The 14,340-nt window shown below is 27.9% G+C and overlaps 3 protein-coding genes across 4 annotated transcripts in view; 1 reads left to right on the top strand and 2 right to left on the bottom strand.

The window, feature by feature from the left end:
- Positions 1 to 3,379, bottom strand: part of LOC117169235 (spermatogenesis-associated protein 6) — an 8,218-nt gene extending 4,839 nt beyond the window's left edge. The window contains exons 1-3 of one of the 2 annotated variants that reach the window (XM_033355502.1): positions 3,111 to 3,379; positions 2,679 to 3,038; positions 4 to 123 (exon numbers count right to left, since the gene is read on the bottom strand). In XM_033355502.1, coding sequence (XP_033211393.1) covers positions 4 to 123; positions 2,679 to 3,038; positions 3,111 to 3,158 — 528 coding nt within the window. In that variant the 5' untranslated portion in view covers positions 3,159 to 3,379. The remainder of the gene's footprint in view (positions 1 to 3; positions 124 to 2,678; positions 3,039 to 3,110) is intronic. The other variant, XM_033355503.1, reaches the window with a different exon arrangement.
- Positions 3,380 to 8,951: 5,572 nt separating this feature from the next.
- Positions 8,952 to 9,932, bottom strand: LOC117169019. The gene is made up of 2 exons (XM_033355072.1): positions 9,332 to 9,932; positions 8,952 to 9,132 (listed from the first exon to the last, which is right to left on the bottom strand). Exons 1-2 carry the CDS (start codon positions 9,571 to 9,573, stop codon positions 8,973 to 8,975), a joined length of 402 nt encoding a protein of 133 aa, XP_033210963.1. The 5' UTR covers positions 9,574 to 9,932; the 3' UTR covers positions 8,952 to 8,972.
- Positions 9,794 to 14,340, top strand: part of LOC117169017 (DNA mismatch repair protein Msh2) — a 66,622-nt gene continuing 62,075 nt past the window's right edge. The window contains exon 1 of the mRNA XM_033355069.1: positions 9,794 to 9,980. Coding sequence (XP_033210960.1) covers positions 9,947 to 9,980 — 34 coding nt within the window. The 5' untranslated portion in view covers positions 9,794 to 9,946. The remainder of the gene's footprint in view (positions 9,981 to 14,340) is intronic.

Below are 14,340 nucleotides of genomic sequence, written 5' to 3'. Positions count from 1 at the left end.
TACCTTGGAATGAATGACTTTAGGATTAACTATATATGGTCCAATCATATTAGAATCGCAAATTCCTAAAACTTCTTCCACTACTGTCTTAGTTGAAACTTCTATTTTTGGTGCCAAGATTCCCTTTAAAAATGCTTTATTTTATTTTTTACCCTATTTTTAGCCTATAATGGAACTTAAAAAAAATTATGTTAAGATCAAAGCTTCCAAGAGTCAGGGATTTTGAGAAAAAATAGCAAAAATCAGGGAATATATGTGAGAAGTGCGAAAAATAATCAGGATTACTACACAGTCACTATTGGTCACTTTCTTTCTCAATTCAATTTTTAGTGTATTTTCTTTCAATAAATTAACTCTTGGGTCAATCAGGGAATTTAAAAAAAATCCAAGGAATTATTAATTAATGTAATGGATTTGATGGTATTTTAAAGTGTTTAAAATATTGTGAATAATGCAAATTCTAGAATTTTAAAAGAAATCTCATCATAAATTTTCGCGGGATTTTATATTTTAGAGGATTTTAAAGAATTTATTCACGAAAAGTGAGGTATTTTTTGGGGTTTCAAAGTTTTGAAAATGATTTTTGGAATTTACCCTGCATTCTTATTAATGTATCCTTAATTCTTTGGAATTTGGTATTTTTTCAAATTCCTTGGAATTTTCAAGAGCTTTAAAAAATTGCAAGGAATTTTCAAGAGATTTTAACATTTTTAAAGGAATTTATGCACAAGAAGTGAAGGACTTTTTAGGGTTTCAAAGGTTTGAAGAGATTTTCAAATATTTCTTACAAGTCATTTGAAATTGGCCCTGAATTCTTATTAGTTTATCCTGAATTTATTCCTGAATTCCGATTCATGCAAATTCGTTTGAATTGTTTTGTAATCATTGGGTACTTTTTGTTTAGAAATAAGTAGGGTTTCAAAGATCGGCCATTTTCTTTAATTCATCCTAAATTCTTGTTAATTTACCCTGCATTCTTTTAAATTCATTGGAATTTTTTAATTGGCTTGAATTCTTCTAAATTTCCTCAATTCAATGAATTTTTCTTATATTTTTTAATTGTTTTCAATTTATTTGAATTTTTGATGAGTTTTTTAACATGAAACTCTCCTCGCTTAACTTAAATTCATCTAAATTCATTCAAATTTTACGGCAATCAATAAAATTATTCTGACTTTTAACATAATTTCCAATTCACTTTTTCGGTTAGAAGTGAGTAAAGCTTCAAAGGTTTAAAGAGATTTGAATTTTTTGTTGGAATTCACCCAGAATTCTTTGAAATTCTCTTGAATTTGTTTAATTCATTTGAATTCTTAAAAATTTACTCAATTCTACATAACTCAATGGATTTAAAAATGTTTAAAAATTTTTTTATTTATTTTTTCCTGAAACCTTTTAACCTCGCCTTGGATTCTTAGGAATTTCATCAAATTCTTTTAAATTCCCTCGATTTTTTCTTAACTTATTTCAACGTGATTGAATTCAAGGAAGTTTTTTTTATGTTTTTAAATTTTGTTCAATTCATCCAAATTTTTATTAGTTTTTTTTTATCGAATTCTCTTCGTTTCCCATAAATTTATCTAATTTCATTACAATTTTATGGAAACTAATAAAATTATTCTGATATTGAACATAATTTCCAATTCACTTTTTCCGTTAGAAATTAGTAGAGCTTCAAAGATTTGAAGAGATTTAAAGTTTTTGTTTGAATTGACCCTGCATTTTTTTAAATTCTTTGAAATTCTCTTGAATTTCTATAATTCATTTGAATTATTCTAAATATACTCAATTATACATAACTCAATTGATTAAAATTTTTTTTTAACATTTTATTTATTTGTTCCTCAAATCTTTTAATCACACCTTGAATTCTTAGGAATTTCATCCAATTCTTTTAAATTCCCTCGAATTTTTCTTAACTTATTTCAACGTGACTGAATTCAATGATGTATTTTTTATGTTTTTAAATTGTGTTCAATTCATTTGAATTTTTATTAGTTTTTTTTATTGTATTCTCCTCGTTTCCCCTAAATTCATCTAAATTCATTCAAATTTTACTAAAATCGATGGAATTATTCTGACTTCAGACAAAATTTCCAATTTATTTAAATTCTTTTGAATTGTTTTGTAGTCATTGGGCACTTTTTCAGTTAGAAATTAGTAGAGTTTAAAATTATAACATATTTGAAATTATTTTTTGGAATTCACCCTGAATTCTTATTTATTTACTCTAAATTCTTCTTAATTCTTTGGAATTCTCTTGAATTTCTGTAATTCACTTGAATGCTTCTAAATTTACTCAATTCTGCTTAAGTCAATGGATTTTAAATTTTTTTTTAATTTTTTATTTAATTGAACCCGAAGTCTTTTAACCTCGCCTTGGACTCTGAGACATTTTATCAAATTCTTTTGAAATCCCTCGAATTTTTCTAAGCTTATTCCAATTTTACGGAAATCAATGGATGTTACATTTTTTTTTAATTCTTTCCAATTGATTTAAATTTAACTTGAATTTTTAGGAATCTCATGAAGTATTTCTGAATTTGTTACACTTTCAGCGGGAAAAATTACCCTATAAGCGTGACAAAAAGTCCTTTTTGATCCCTATATTTTATCCTATGGGGACTGTGAAGCATTTTAATTCTTTTAATTTTAGACAAATGGAATTTAAAACCTACAGGGAAAAATTTGGTAGGCTCCATGAGTAAATCAACATCAACTCCAGCGAGCAATCCTTTAAAACAAGGAGAAGGATACAACAAATCCGCCAGGTTGGTTTCAAATGTGCCCAGAATCACAAAAGCACTCGTGGAATCAGCCCATTGCAATAACTCTGCATAAAAAAATTCCTCCTCTAAATTTTGTTGCAAAGAAGAAAGTGAAGTCACTCCAGCAAAAATCATCTTAAAAGTAAATTTGTCATGGAACAACAAAGGAAAAATTGGTGAAATTCGATGGGATTCAATAGACGATTTTAAAGTACTTATCCGAAGGGCCACTTTGCCATTTGGACAGAGCCAAACCCCAGGACATGTGATCTAAAAAAGGGATTAAAAAATTTAATACTGAAATTACCTCATAAATATTTAGAGAAACATACTGGTACCCACAGCGTGTAAGTCGATTTCTACTTTGACGGAAAATCCTCTACCTGACATGATTTTTGGTTTATTTTCTTGGTTCTGTCGAATGTGTCATGATGAGTGGAATTAGTCTCGAATCAAATTTAAATATGTCTTGTTTGTTTAAAGAAACTGATTTTTTCCCCTTTTCGAGACATCTGTCTTGGCTGGAGGAATTTGATTTAAAAGTTTGTCAGAAATTATTAGAAAGAAAAGGTTCAAACACTCGAGTTTTCTCTACGGCATTGTGTAAGGACCAGTATGGTCGGGTCTGTTGCTAGGATACAGCGATATAACAACAGCTGTATTGAATTTAGAAATTTCGAACAGGTTCAATCTATTTCATTTCTTAGAACACGTGGCGAAACCTCTTGATTAAATTTTTTTAACAATTCAGGGTAGCCACTAAACCGGGAAATTACCTACATTTCTTTTAACCTGGAAAAACCGGGAAATAAAAGTGAATTTATTATTTTTCCCTGAAATTTTACAAGGTTTTAGAAGAAAAATATATCCAATCACTGGAAATATCCCAAATTTCGTATCACATGATATAATGCAATTTGAAAAATATTGATTTCAGCGCGCCTAGGGCGCGCGACGGTTGAATCTCGCGCTTCGCTCTCGGATATTTATTCTTTGCATTTGGAATGCTTGAAAAAAACTTTATCAAAAAGATCTCTTTTAGATGGCAGTATTTATATGCGTCTTCATGTTCTGAATTTTCTACTTAATTAAGTTTCTTAAAGCTCTGTAGGCTTTGATGTACACATTCTCATCGTGACACTCGCGCTGCGCGCTCGATTTCCGACCGATATTTGCAAACAGGTTTTGTTAAATCTTCTTTTTCACGAATAAAACAAAAAGTACGCGTCCTTTCAAGAAGTGATCCTTAACGAAATTGTAGATCTTTTTTAGGATAACAATTTTTGTTAATACATCTTTTTTCGTATCCTACATAGTTTGCCCACAAATTGAAAATTTTTTTTCATTATTTTTTGTGCAATACAAATTTTAATTTTTGATTTTTGCAGAAAATCCAAAAATTTGTTATGATTATCTTGTAGGGCTTTCAAATAGAAATGTTTTTCTTCTCTTTACTTTTTTTCATATCGTGCGTTTTTTGGCTTCAAATTTTAATTTTCGGTTGATTTAAAAAATTTGAAAACGCTATATCTCTGAGAATTTTCATTTTATCGAAAAAAGTCATGAGGATAAATTGTTAGTTCTTTTTAATATTATAAATATCCGTACATAGAATTTTCAAATTCAGAAAAAAGTGGTCTCAAAAATTTTCAAAATGCGTTCACTTTTTAAATTTTTATCAAAAATAGCTGGTTTACAAACTCGTCTTTTCTTTTAGGACTTAAAATAAGTGTGCCAAAGATGGATTTGATTTGCTCATTTTTTCGAGAGTTATCGTGTTTACGGACGGACAGACAGACAGACGCCATCGTGAAAACCTGATTTTCGGATTCAGGGGGTCTCGAAACGTGGAGATCCGTTGAAAACGTGTGATGTCAAATTTCCGACAATTCTAATACTTTCTCAATCATAAATGATGATAATGTAAAAAATGCCATAATTTTATATAAAATTCAACCACGCGTCCAATCAAAAAGTGATGTATAAAAAATTTGTCATGATGAAATAAATTACTACGCAACTCATAAAAAAATTATTCATAAAAATTTGTAATTTTTTTTATGAGTTGCGTAGTATTTGCTTTAATCATGAGAAGTTTTTAATAAATCACTTTTTGATTGGACGCGTAGTTCAATTTTATGCAAAATTGAGGCATTTTTTTAAACTGAAAAAAGATTTTTTTATAAAATAGTTAAATGTTGTCACAGAAACAAATTTTCAATTTATAAAAAAAAATTGTTGATTACGATGCTTCATTAACCAAAGAGTTAAATTTGTAACTTAAAAAGATTCACTTTCAATGTAAAATTTTGTAGTTGATATTTCAACAAACCAGATTTTAAATAAAAATAAAATACTCGAGAATATTTATGTTTAACAAAAAAGTTGATTTACAACCAATGAATTGTATTTTCAACAAATTAGTTAAAATTTCAGTTAAAAGAATTAATTTCCAAAATATACACCAATTTTTGGTTAAACAGCTTTTGTTGAATTTTTTTCGTAGCTTGTGTTGTTTGTCCAAACATTTAATTGTTTATTATTATTGTTTTTTATGAATAAAACTAAAACTGCGTATCCTATCAAAAAGTGAGTAATAATAATAAGTTTTTAAATCTTTTTTGGGAGCACAATTTTGATTCACGCATCTTTTTTCATATGTATCATACATAGTTTGAGCACAACATTATTTTTTCTATTGTTCCTTATTTTTTGTGCAATAAAAATTTGAATTTTCGATTGTTCAATTATATTCAAAAAGTTATTATGAAAATGTTGTAGGCCTTTCAAAAAGCAACGTTTTTCTTCTATCCACTTTTTTTAACCGTGCGTTGTTTGGTTACAAATTTTAATTATCGATTGATTTTTTAAGTTTTGTAAAAGCTATAACTCAGATAATTTTTTATCGTAAAAAGGCTTTAGATGTACTAACAACAGTCATACATAAAATTTTTTAATCTAAAAAGAATTCTCAAAATTGTTTAAAAAGCTCTGACTTTTTGAATACTATCCTAAATGGCTTTTTTAACGAATTCGTTCTTTCTTTTATTACCAAAAAAAATTGTGCAAAAGTTGGATTTGATCCGTTCATTTTTTTTCGAGATTTTTTTGCGTTGTATATTGGCTTAAGATATTAATTCTGGATGTTCCGCATACTACTTTCGAGAAATATAAATGAAATGACTAGTCCTACTGAAAAATGCTAAAGTGAAAATTTGTCGGATTTTTCAAAATCTAATATTTCTTGTTAACACTTTTTCGTATTTTGCGTCATTTGGTTCGAAATCTAAATTTTGTAGTGTCAAATTTAGGATAATTCTAATACTTTATCAATCATAAATGATGAGAATGTAATAAATTATGATAAATTTGCATCTCTTTTTTAGGCGAACAATTTTTGTCTGTCAATTCGTTTTCGTACCTTTCGTCGTTTTTCACAAATTTTTCATTTTTATTTTTAATGCCAGTTTTATGATTAAAACCAAACCTACGCGTCTTATCAAAAAGTAATTCATAACAAATTTTTAGATATGTTTTAGGGGTACAATTTTAGTTGAATAATTTTTGTTCTTAATTTGAGGGGTTTTTCCACAAATTTTTTATTTATTTGATGTTTTTGTTTTCAATGTTATTTTTCACGAATAAAACAAAAAGTACGCCTCTAATCAAGAAGTGATTATTATTTAATTTGTATATTTTTTGGGGGGTTAAATTTTCGTTAATTCATCTTTTTTCGTATTCTGCATAGTTTGACCACAAAATAGAATTTTTTGATTTTTCTTAATTTTTTGGGCAATCAAAATTTGAATTTTGGATTTTCTAAGAAAATCCACAAATTTGTCATGACAGTCTTATAGGGATTTTAAAAAGCAATGTTTTTCTTCTCTTGACATTTTTTCATATCTTGGGTTGTTTGGGTTAAAATTTTGAATTTCGGTTGTTTTACAAAATTTTGAAAATTCTATAACTCAAAGAATTTTTTTTTAATCGAAAAAATTCATCATGATAAATTGTTTTTTCCATTTCAATACTATAAATGTGCGCACATAGAATTTTAAAATTCAGAAAAAAGTGGTCGCAAAAATTTTCAAAATGCGCTCAGTTTTTGAATTTTCATCAAAAATAGCTGGTTAACGAACTCGTCCTTTCTTTTAGAACCTTAAAAAAGTATGCCAAAGATGGATTTGATCCGTTAATTTTTTCGAGAGTTATCGTGTTTACGGGCGGCCGGACGGCCGGACACCCGGACGGCCGGACAGACAGACAGACGTCATCGTAAAAACCTTATTTTCGGATTCAGGTGGTCTCGAAACGTGGAGATCCGTTGAAAAACTGTGATGTCAAATTTACGACAATTCCAATACTTTCTCAATCATAAATGATGAGAATGTAAAAATGTTTTTTTTTTAATTGAACTGTAGTTTCAGTATTAAAAATTGAACAATAATTGATTTTATAAGATGGTTTTGAATTTGTTTAAAATTGAACAATTTACCACTTCTTAACATTAGAAATCAAATAGTTAAATTTTCGACCAAAGAGATGAATTTTCAACCAAAAACATGAATTTTTAACAAAATTATATCAACAAAAAGGTTTTAATTTGAAATATAAAACAGTTGAGTTCTACCAAAAAGAGGAATTTTCAATAAAATACATGAATCATCAACCAAAAAAGATTATTTTGTACCAGTTTCGTTTTTAACTATAATACTTAAATTTCTATAAAAACAGATAAATTTTAAAACTAAAAATACAAATTAACAACCGAAAACATACATTTTCAACGTAATAGTTAAATTTTCCACTTTAAAACATCAATTTTCAACCAAAAATGTAAGTTAAATTTTAATTTGAAAAAATAATTTTCTACCTAGAAAAGCTGAATCTTCAACAAAAAAGATTACTTTCAAGTTAAGTACTTTACTTAACATGATAATTTTCTGTCAAAAATGGAAGATAAATTTTGAGTTAAAAAAAATAATTTTGAGCCATATAATACGAATTTTCAATAATTTGTTATTAATAATGTTGTATTGAATTTTATGGAAGGTAGTTTTCGATTTCAATTTTTTCTAAATTGGAAGCAGAGGAAAGTTTTTTTATTTCAAGATTTTTATAGAGTTGGAAAGAAAATATGTTGTTATTTCTTTGTTACTTTTTATTTTCATTATTTTTCTGAATTGGAAGAGGGACATTTTTTGTTTTTAAGATTTTTATCTCAGGAAATTTTTTGTATGAGATTTTTGTACGAAATTTTTGTGTTAGGAAATTTTGGTTTGCAAGTTTTTCTAATCTGTAAGAGATATTATTTTGGTTTTGAACATTTTTATTGAGATGTAAATTATTAAGCGTTTCAATTTAAAAAAATGTTTACTGGCTACTTTAAGTGTAAACTAAAAATATAAATTTTCAAATAAACATGGAATAGTTAAATTTTCAGCAAAAAAATTAATTCTGAGCCAAAACGAATTTTCAACAAAATAGTTGCACTTTCAATCAAAGTGATAAATTTTTAAATGAAGTGATGAGAGGAGCATTTATTATTTAAAAAAAAAATTATTTGGTTGGAAGGGAGACAATTTTGGTTTTTAATTTCTTATGAATTGGAAGTAGAGGGCAGTTTTGTGAAGGGACGAAATTTGGTTATTCATATATTTTTTCCAAATTTGAAGAAGCCCTTTTTTCTTTTTAGGATTGTTATAGAGTTCAGAGGAGGAACTTTTTATTTTCATTTTTTTTTCTGAATTGAAAGGGATTTTTTTTCATTTTTATTGAGTTGAGAGGGAGGAAATTATGGTTATTAATTATCTTTCTGAATTGAAAGAGGTCAATTTTTTCTTTTTAATGTTTTTTGAGTTGAGGGGCAAATTTTGTATCTTTAACTTTTTGCACCTTAATTTGCAGTTCATTTTCGAATACTTCAAATGAAAAATTTTCAATTGTAAAAATTCGAGTTTTTCTTTTTCAATTAACAGAAATTATTTACCGAAAAAATGGTTACAAACCTCCAAAAAATCGGCATTAGCTTCGTCGACTGAAACGGCCGCCCTGCAATTATTAATTAAAGATTTATTTAACTTTAAGCAAGAACTTAAATGCTTTATTTTTAATTAAAAATATACTGCAATACAAAATAGTTTATTTTAAACTATAGTACAATTTTTAGTGCCAAATTTTAATTTCCTACAACTCGTACATAATTTAACTTCTAAAAGGAACACCAACAAATTTTGTAACTGGAAGTCCTCTGTTAAGATGTCTTAATTTTAATTCTGTTTTTAGAAAGTCGCTTCCTTTCGTTGCGAAATGTAACCTTGGATCCTTTGAACGTGGAATCAGTGGTTCCGTGAACCAACCATAGCTATGACAATTAAAAATGTAAACTATTAAAACTAATTATAATTTTTCTTTGCAATTAAAAAAATGAAACACTCTTTTTGTTTAGATATATTAAAAACGAAAAACACCTCGAGTTTGTACAAGTTGAAGCATAAATAATATTAAAATTAGCTTAATTAATAATATTGAAATTAGTGAAAATAAATTTTTTCAATAATTACTCCATATTAGCTGTTGGAGGCGGAAATGAATAACGATCTCTTGGTACGGAATTTTCTTTTCTCTCTATTAATTTTAAATAATCTTCGGGAATTTCATCGAAGGATACGGCATCATGTTTCGCATAAAATTTCCCAGTTATCGGTTTTGAACTAAGCGATGGGATAAATTTTTCCTGTATTCTGATATATTTATTTTCTTTTTCACATATTTCCATAAAAAATCTTAATTTTATTGGATCCATGACTTGATGATTCGGTTTCTGAATTTCTCTCTCAATTTGGGTTAATTTTTTTAACTTTGACAACCTGTCATTTATTCAAAACCTTTTGTAACAACAGTCTAGTTCTAGTATATAAATAAATAATATTTTCTATTTTGTGAGGTGAAGTCATTTGTAAATTTTGAATTTTGACGCATAATTTCTCGAGTTCTGATTGGTTAATACTTGGTTCTACGAATGACCGTCAGAGGGCCAATTCTGCCGGAGCTTCATGTGTTCGCGGGAAAAGTTGCGTATATAAGTTGTTATTTTGTTAATAATAAAGGAATTGCACTAATTATTCTGAGCACGAATAGATGATTTGAGTTACAAGTGTTTTCTTAGCACCATAACAATGGCCGTTCAAGCGAATCAACAGTTTAATTTGGGTAGGTCTATAACCTATAAATAGTTCAACGGTCCACAACTTTTATTCAAAACAAAGAAAACTTTTTTTTCTTGTTTAAAAACATTGATTATCCTTTATTTAACAGACTTTTTATTTACCTGGCTTCAAAATAAAGATTTTAATATAAAAAACACAACATATTTAGTTATAACTGGTTATAAACATCATTTTATCTCTTCCACGTGTGCGACAGTCATTTTTTGTTTATTTTAGAATCTTTTGAATCTTGTATGTATTTTTTGTGTGTGTTATTTGTTTACACCTGGTTTCCAATTTTTAATTGTACAGTTTAATCTCTTTAACAAATAATTTAAGAGGCATGGTTTTTATTTTTTAGGCAACTTTGGTTTATTTTTTCACATAGTATAATGCAGAAAGGGTTTTGGAAAATTGGAATAAAAATATTTAGTTTGTAATGATTTCCCATCTTTCGAATTTCTTTTAATGCTTTTAAATTCTTTTAAATCCTTTTGAATTCATTTAACTTTCTTGGCATCTTTTGAATTCCATCACATCGCCAGGAAAAATCATGCAAAGAACAGGGTGGCCGCTGGACCGGAAAAAGAGGGTAAATTTATTTTTTTGATCGGGAATTCATTTTAAAAAGTTTCCATTTTAGATCTTTATTTTTTAAGCATACATTTTAATTTAAAGAATTTAAAAATGCAGATTTAAAAGACTTCAACAATTAAAAATTAGAAGCGTGTAAAATCTAAGCTTTTTGAAAAAAAAACAATAATTTTTAGTTGATCAATTGTGAATATGAATTAATTAATGAGTTTAAAAATGGAATTGTACTTTAAGATTTAAAAACTAAATAATAATTGATTTTACATGACGATTCGGAATCGATTTTAAAATAACTTTAAAATAACATACTCATTGTTAAAGGCTTTTATTCAATTTCAAATGTTATTTTAGTCTAAAATATTCCATTTTTAAACTTCGATTTGAATTTTTTTAATTTAGAGAAAGAAGAATTACTTAATATTTAGAAATATCTGACTGTTCATTTAAAATCAGTGATTATAAATTAAATATTCGAAAATAAAAAATTAAACTGTGAACGTTACAGTTTTAAGTGTTCTATTTAATAAAATTTAATTTTTAAGACAAATTGTTGAATTTTGAAGAATTTTAAAAGGCTTCAGAAGAATAGAAAATATTTCCTAGGGAATTTGAAAATTTTGTAGCTTGAAATATTAACTTTAAGCGAACATTAAAAAATATTTATAGAAATTTACAAAATTATCAAAAATGAATGTGCAAGATTTAAAGGCCAGTTTTTTAATTCGGAAGGATTTTCAATAAATTTTTAGGAAATATTCGAATTATTCTAAAAAGTTCTTAGAAGGTTTCAACAAAATTACGAAGTTTAACTGCGTTTAATTAAAAATTGTTTAGTTAAAAAGTGTTAGCAGCTTCCTTTTTATATGTATGAAATATTGATAATTTGAGTACAAAAACTTTAAATTAAAAAACTTTTAAATTTTATTTTTAAAAGTTACAAATTCAAGAGTTCGACTTTGAGTTACTAAAAAAAATTTTTGGTTCAGAGGTCGATTTTTTAAATTTCATTGACGTTAAAAAATGTTGGGAACGGAGAAATGACACGGACATTTGTTTCTTTTATTAAAGCGGTCACCCTGAATTAATTCAGAAAAATTGTAGGAATTCAAAGAATTCAGAAGATTTGAACGAATTCAGGGGGTTTAGAGAATTCTAAAAATTGTAGGAATTTAGAATATTTAAGGATTTAATAGAATTGAGTGAACTGTAGGAATTAAAAGAATTCCGAATATTGAAGAAATTTACAGAATACAGAATATTGGAGAATCCAGAAGAATTGAAGGAATTCAGGAATTTAGAATATTAATGGAATTCAAAATTTTCCGAGAATTTAGGGTTATTGGTCAAATGAAACATTTTCAGAAAACTCCAGAAATTAAAAATATTCAACTATTTCAGGGAATTTAGAGGATTCAAAGATTTCAGATGCAAGGAATTAAGAATATTTAAGGAGTTCCGATGATTCTCCAGGAATTCAGACAATTTGAAGAATTTCAGAAACTCAAGATATTTCAGGAATTTAGAGAGTTCGGGAAGTTCAGAATATTCAAGAATTTCAAAGAAATGAGAGAAATCTAAGATTTCAGAGAATTTAAGAATTTTGATATTTTCTTGAATTCAGAGAATGCAAAGAATTTAGTTTATACAAGAAATTCAGGATATTCAAGGATTTAAGGGATTTCAGAGCGTTAAGTGAATTCTAGGAATTCAATATATGCTAGAATTCAGTAAAGTTAGAAATTCAATATATTCAAGGAAATCCGAAATTTTCAGGAATTCAGGAAATTAAAGAAATTAATGAAATTAAGGAAATTCAGGAAATTAAAGAATTTCAGGGAACTTAGAGAGATTAAAGATTTCAGAGACCTTGAGGCATTTAGAGATTTCCAACCATTCAGAGTATGTAAGGAATTTAAAACAGTCAAGGAATTCCGAATTTTTAAAGAATTCAGCAGATCCACAGAATTTCAAGAACTTAAAATATTCATGGAATTCAGAGAATTCGGGAAATATATTCAAGGAAATTTAAGGATTTGCGGTATTTCATAGCGCTTCGAGAATCCAGAGTATTCCAGAAATTCAGGATATTAAAAGATTTCAGAGAATTTGAGAAATTCCAGTGGATTTTGTAATTTCAAGGCTTTTTTAGAATTCTGGGAATTCAAGGATGTCAGGAAATTCAGAGAATTTCCGGGATTTCAGAACACTTAGGGAATTTAAAAATTTCATATAATCAGAATATTCCTGGAATTTAGGATATTCAAGGATTTCAGAGAATTTTAGAAATTCCAAGGATTTGGGGATTTCAAGACTTTTGTAGAATTCAGCGAATTCAAGGATGTCAGGGAATTCAGAGGATTTCGAGGATTTCAGAACGTTTAGGAGATTTAAGATATTTCGTATAATTAGAATATTCCAGGAATTTAGGATATTCAAGGATTCCAGGGAATTTTAGAAGATTTTAGGATTTCGAGGCATTCTTAGAATTCAGAGAATTCAAGGATTTCAGGGAATTCAGAGAATTTCAGGGATTTCATAACGCTTAAGGAATTTAAGACATTTCATATAATCGGAATATTCCAGAACTTCAGGATATTCAAGGATTTCAGAGAATTTTAGAAATTCCAGAGGATTTGGGGATTTCAAGGCTTTCGTATAATTCAGCCAATTCAAGGATGTCAGGAAATATAGAGAATTTCAGGGATTTCAGAACACTTAGGGAATTTAAGAAATTTCATATAATCAGAATATTCCTGGAATTTAGGATATTCAAGGATTTTAGAGATTTTTGGAAATTTCGGAGGATTTGGGGATTTCAAGTCATTTTTAGAATTCAGCGAATTCAAGAATGTCAGGGAATTCATAGGATTTCGGGGATTTTAGAACGCTCAGGGAATTTAAGAAATTTTATATAATCAGAATATTCCAGGAATTTAGGATATTCAAGGATTTTAGAGAATTCTTGGAGTATTCTGAATATTGTAAACGCTCTGAAATCCCTCAAATTCTCTGAATTCCCCTAAAATCCTTAAACACCCTGAATTTCTTCAATATCCTGAATTCCTTGAATATTCTAAATTCCCAGGTACCCTTTGGTCTCTATATTTTATCCCCTAGGGACTAGGCCTGAAATTCAGATAATTCAGATAATTTAGATGAATTCAGAAGATTCCAAGCAAGTTAAAATAATTATGAAGGATTCGAATCGAATTTAAAAGCATTCCAAACTATTTAAAATAATTAAAAATCAGTAAAAACTGAATATTTTTGAATATTTTGCGTTCGCAATTTTGAGCGCGCCTAGGGCGCGCGAATGTTGGTTCTCGCGCTTCGCGCTCGTTAATGTATTTACCTCGCGCTATGCGCTCGATCTTTCTGCATAGGCTTTTTAAAACTAAAGGTGAAAGTAACGACAACAGAATTTGGTGATTGTGAATTCTTTTTTGTTAAAGCTCCTTCGACTTTAACGAACACATTTTCATCACGTATCTCGTGCTTCGCACTCGAGCTTATCCCTGAAATTTTATGTCATTCCCATAAATGCATATTATTATAATTCGTAACTTGCATTGGTATATTAAAACAGACGAAGTTTCATTGCTCCGTTTAAAAAAAATGCGCATTCTTTTAGAAAAAATTTGTTATCAAACGTTTTATTGCAGCTTTTGTCGTTTTTCCATAAATTGAATTTGCTCATTTCCAATGTTTTCTTTATGATTTAAACCTTACTCATACGGTCTACTGAGCAGCTTTACCGTTTTCTGACTTTT

This window comes from Belonocnema kinseyi, chromosome 3 (assembly GCF_010883055.1).
Source record: "Belonocnema kinseyi isolate 2016_QV_RU_SX_M_011 chromosome 3, B_treatae_v1, whole genome shotgun sequence".
NCBI lineage: Eukaryota > Metazoa > Arthropoda > Insecta > Hymenoptera > Cynipidae > Belonocnema > Belonocnema kinseyi.
This window is presented reverse-complemented; position numbering and strand designations above follow the sequence as displayed.

What these genes read in the sequence shown, in the direction of transcription:
- LOC117169019 (XM_033355072.1), bottom strand. Translation starts at nt 9,573, where the DNA reads ATGGATCCAATAAAATTAAGATTTTTTATGGAAATATGTGAAAAAGAA. An exon ending in CCTCCAACAGCTAATATGGA is followed by an intron (nt 9,133 to 9,331) that starts GTAATTATTGAA and finishes TAATTGTCATAG; the next exon opens with CTATGGTTGGTTCACGGAAC.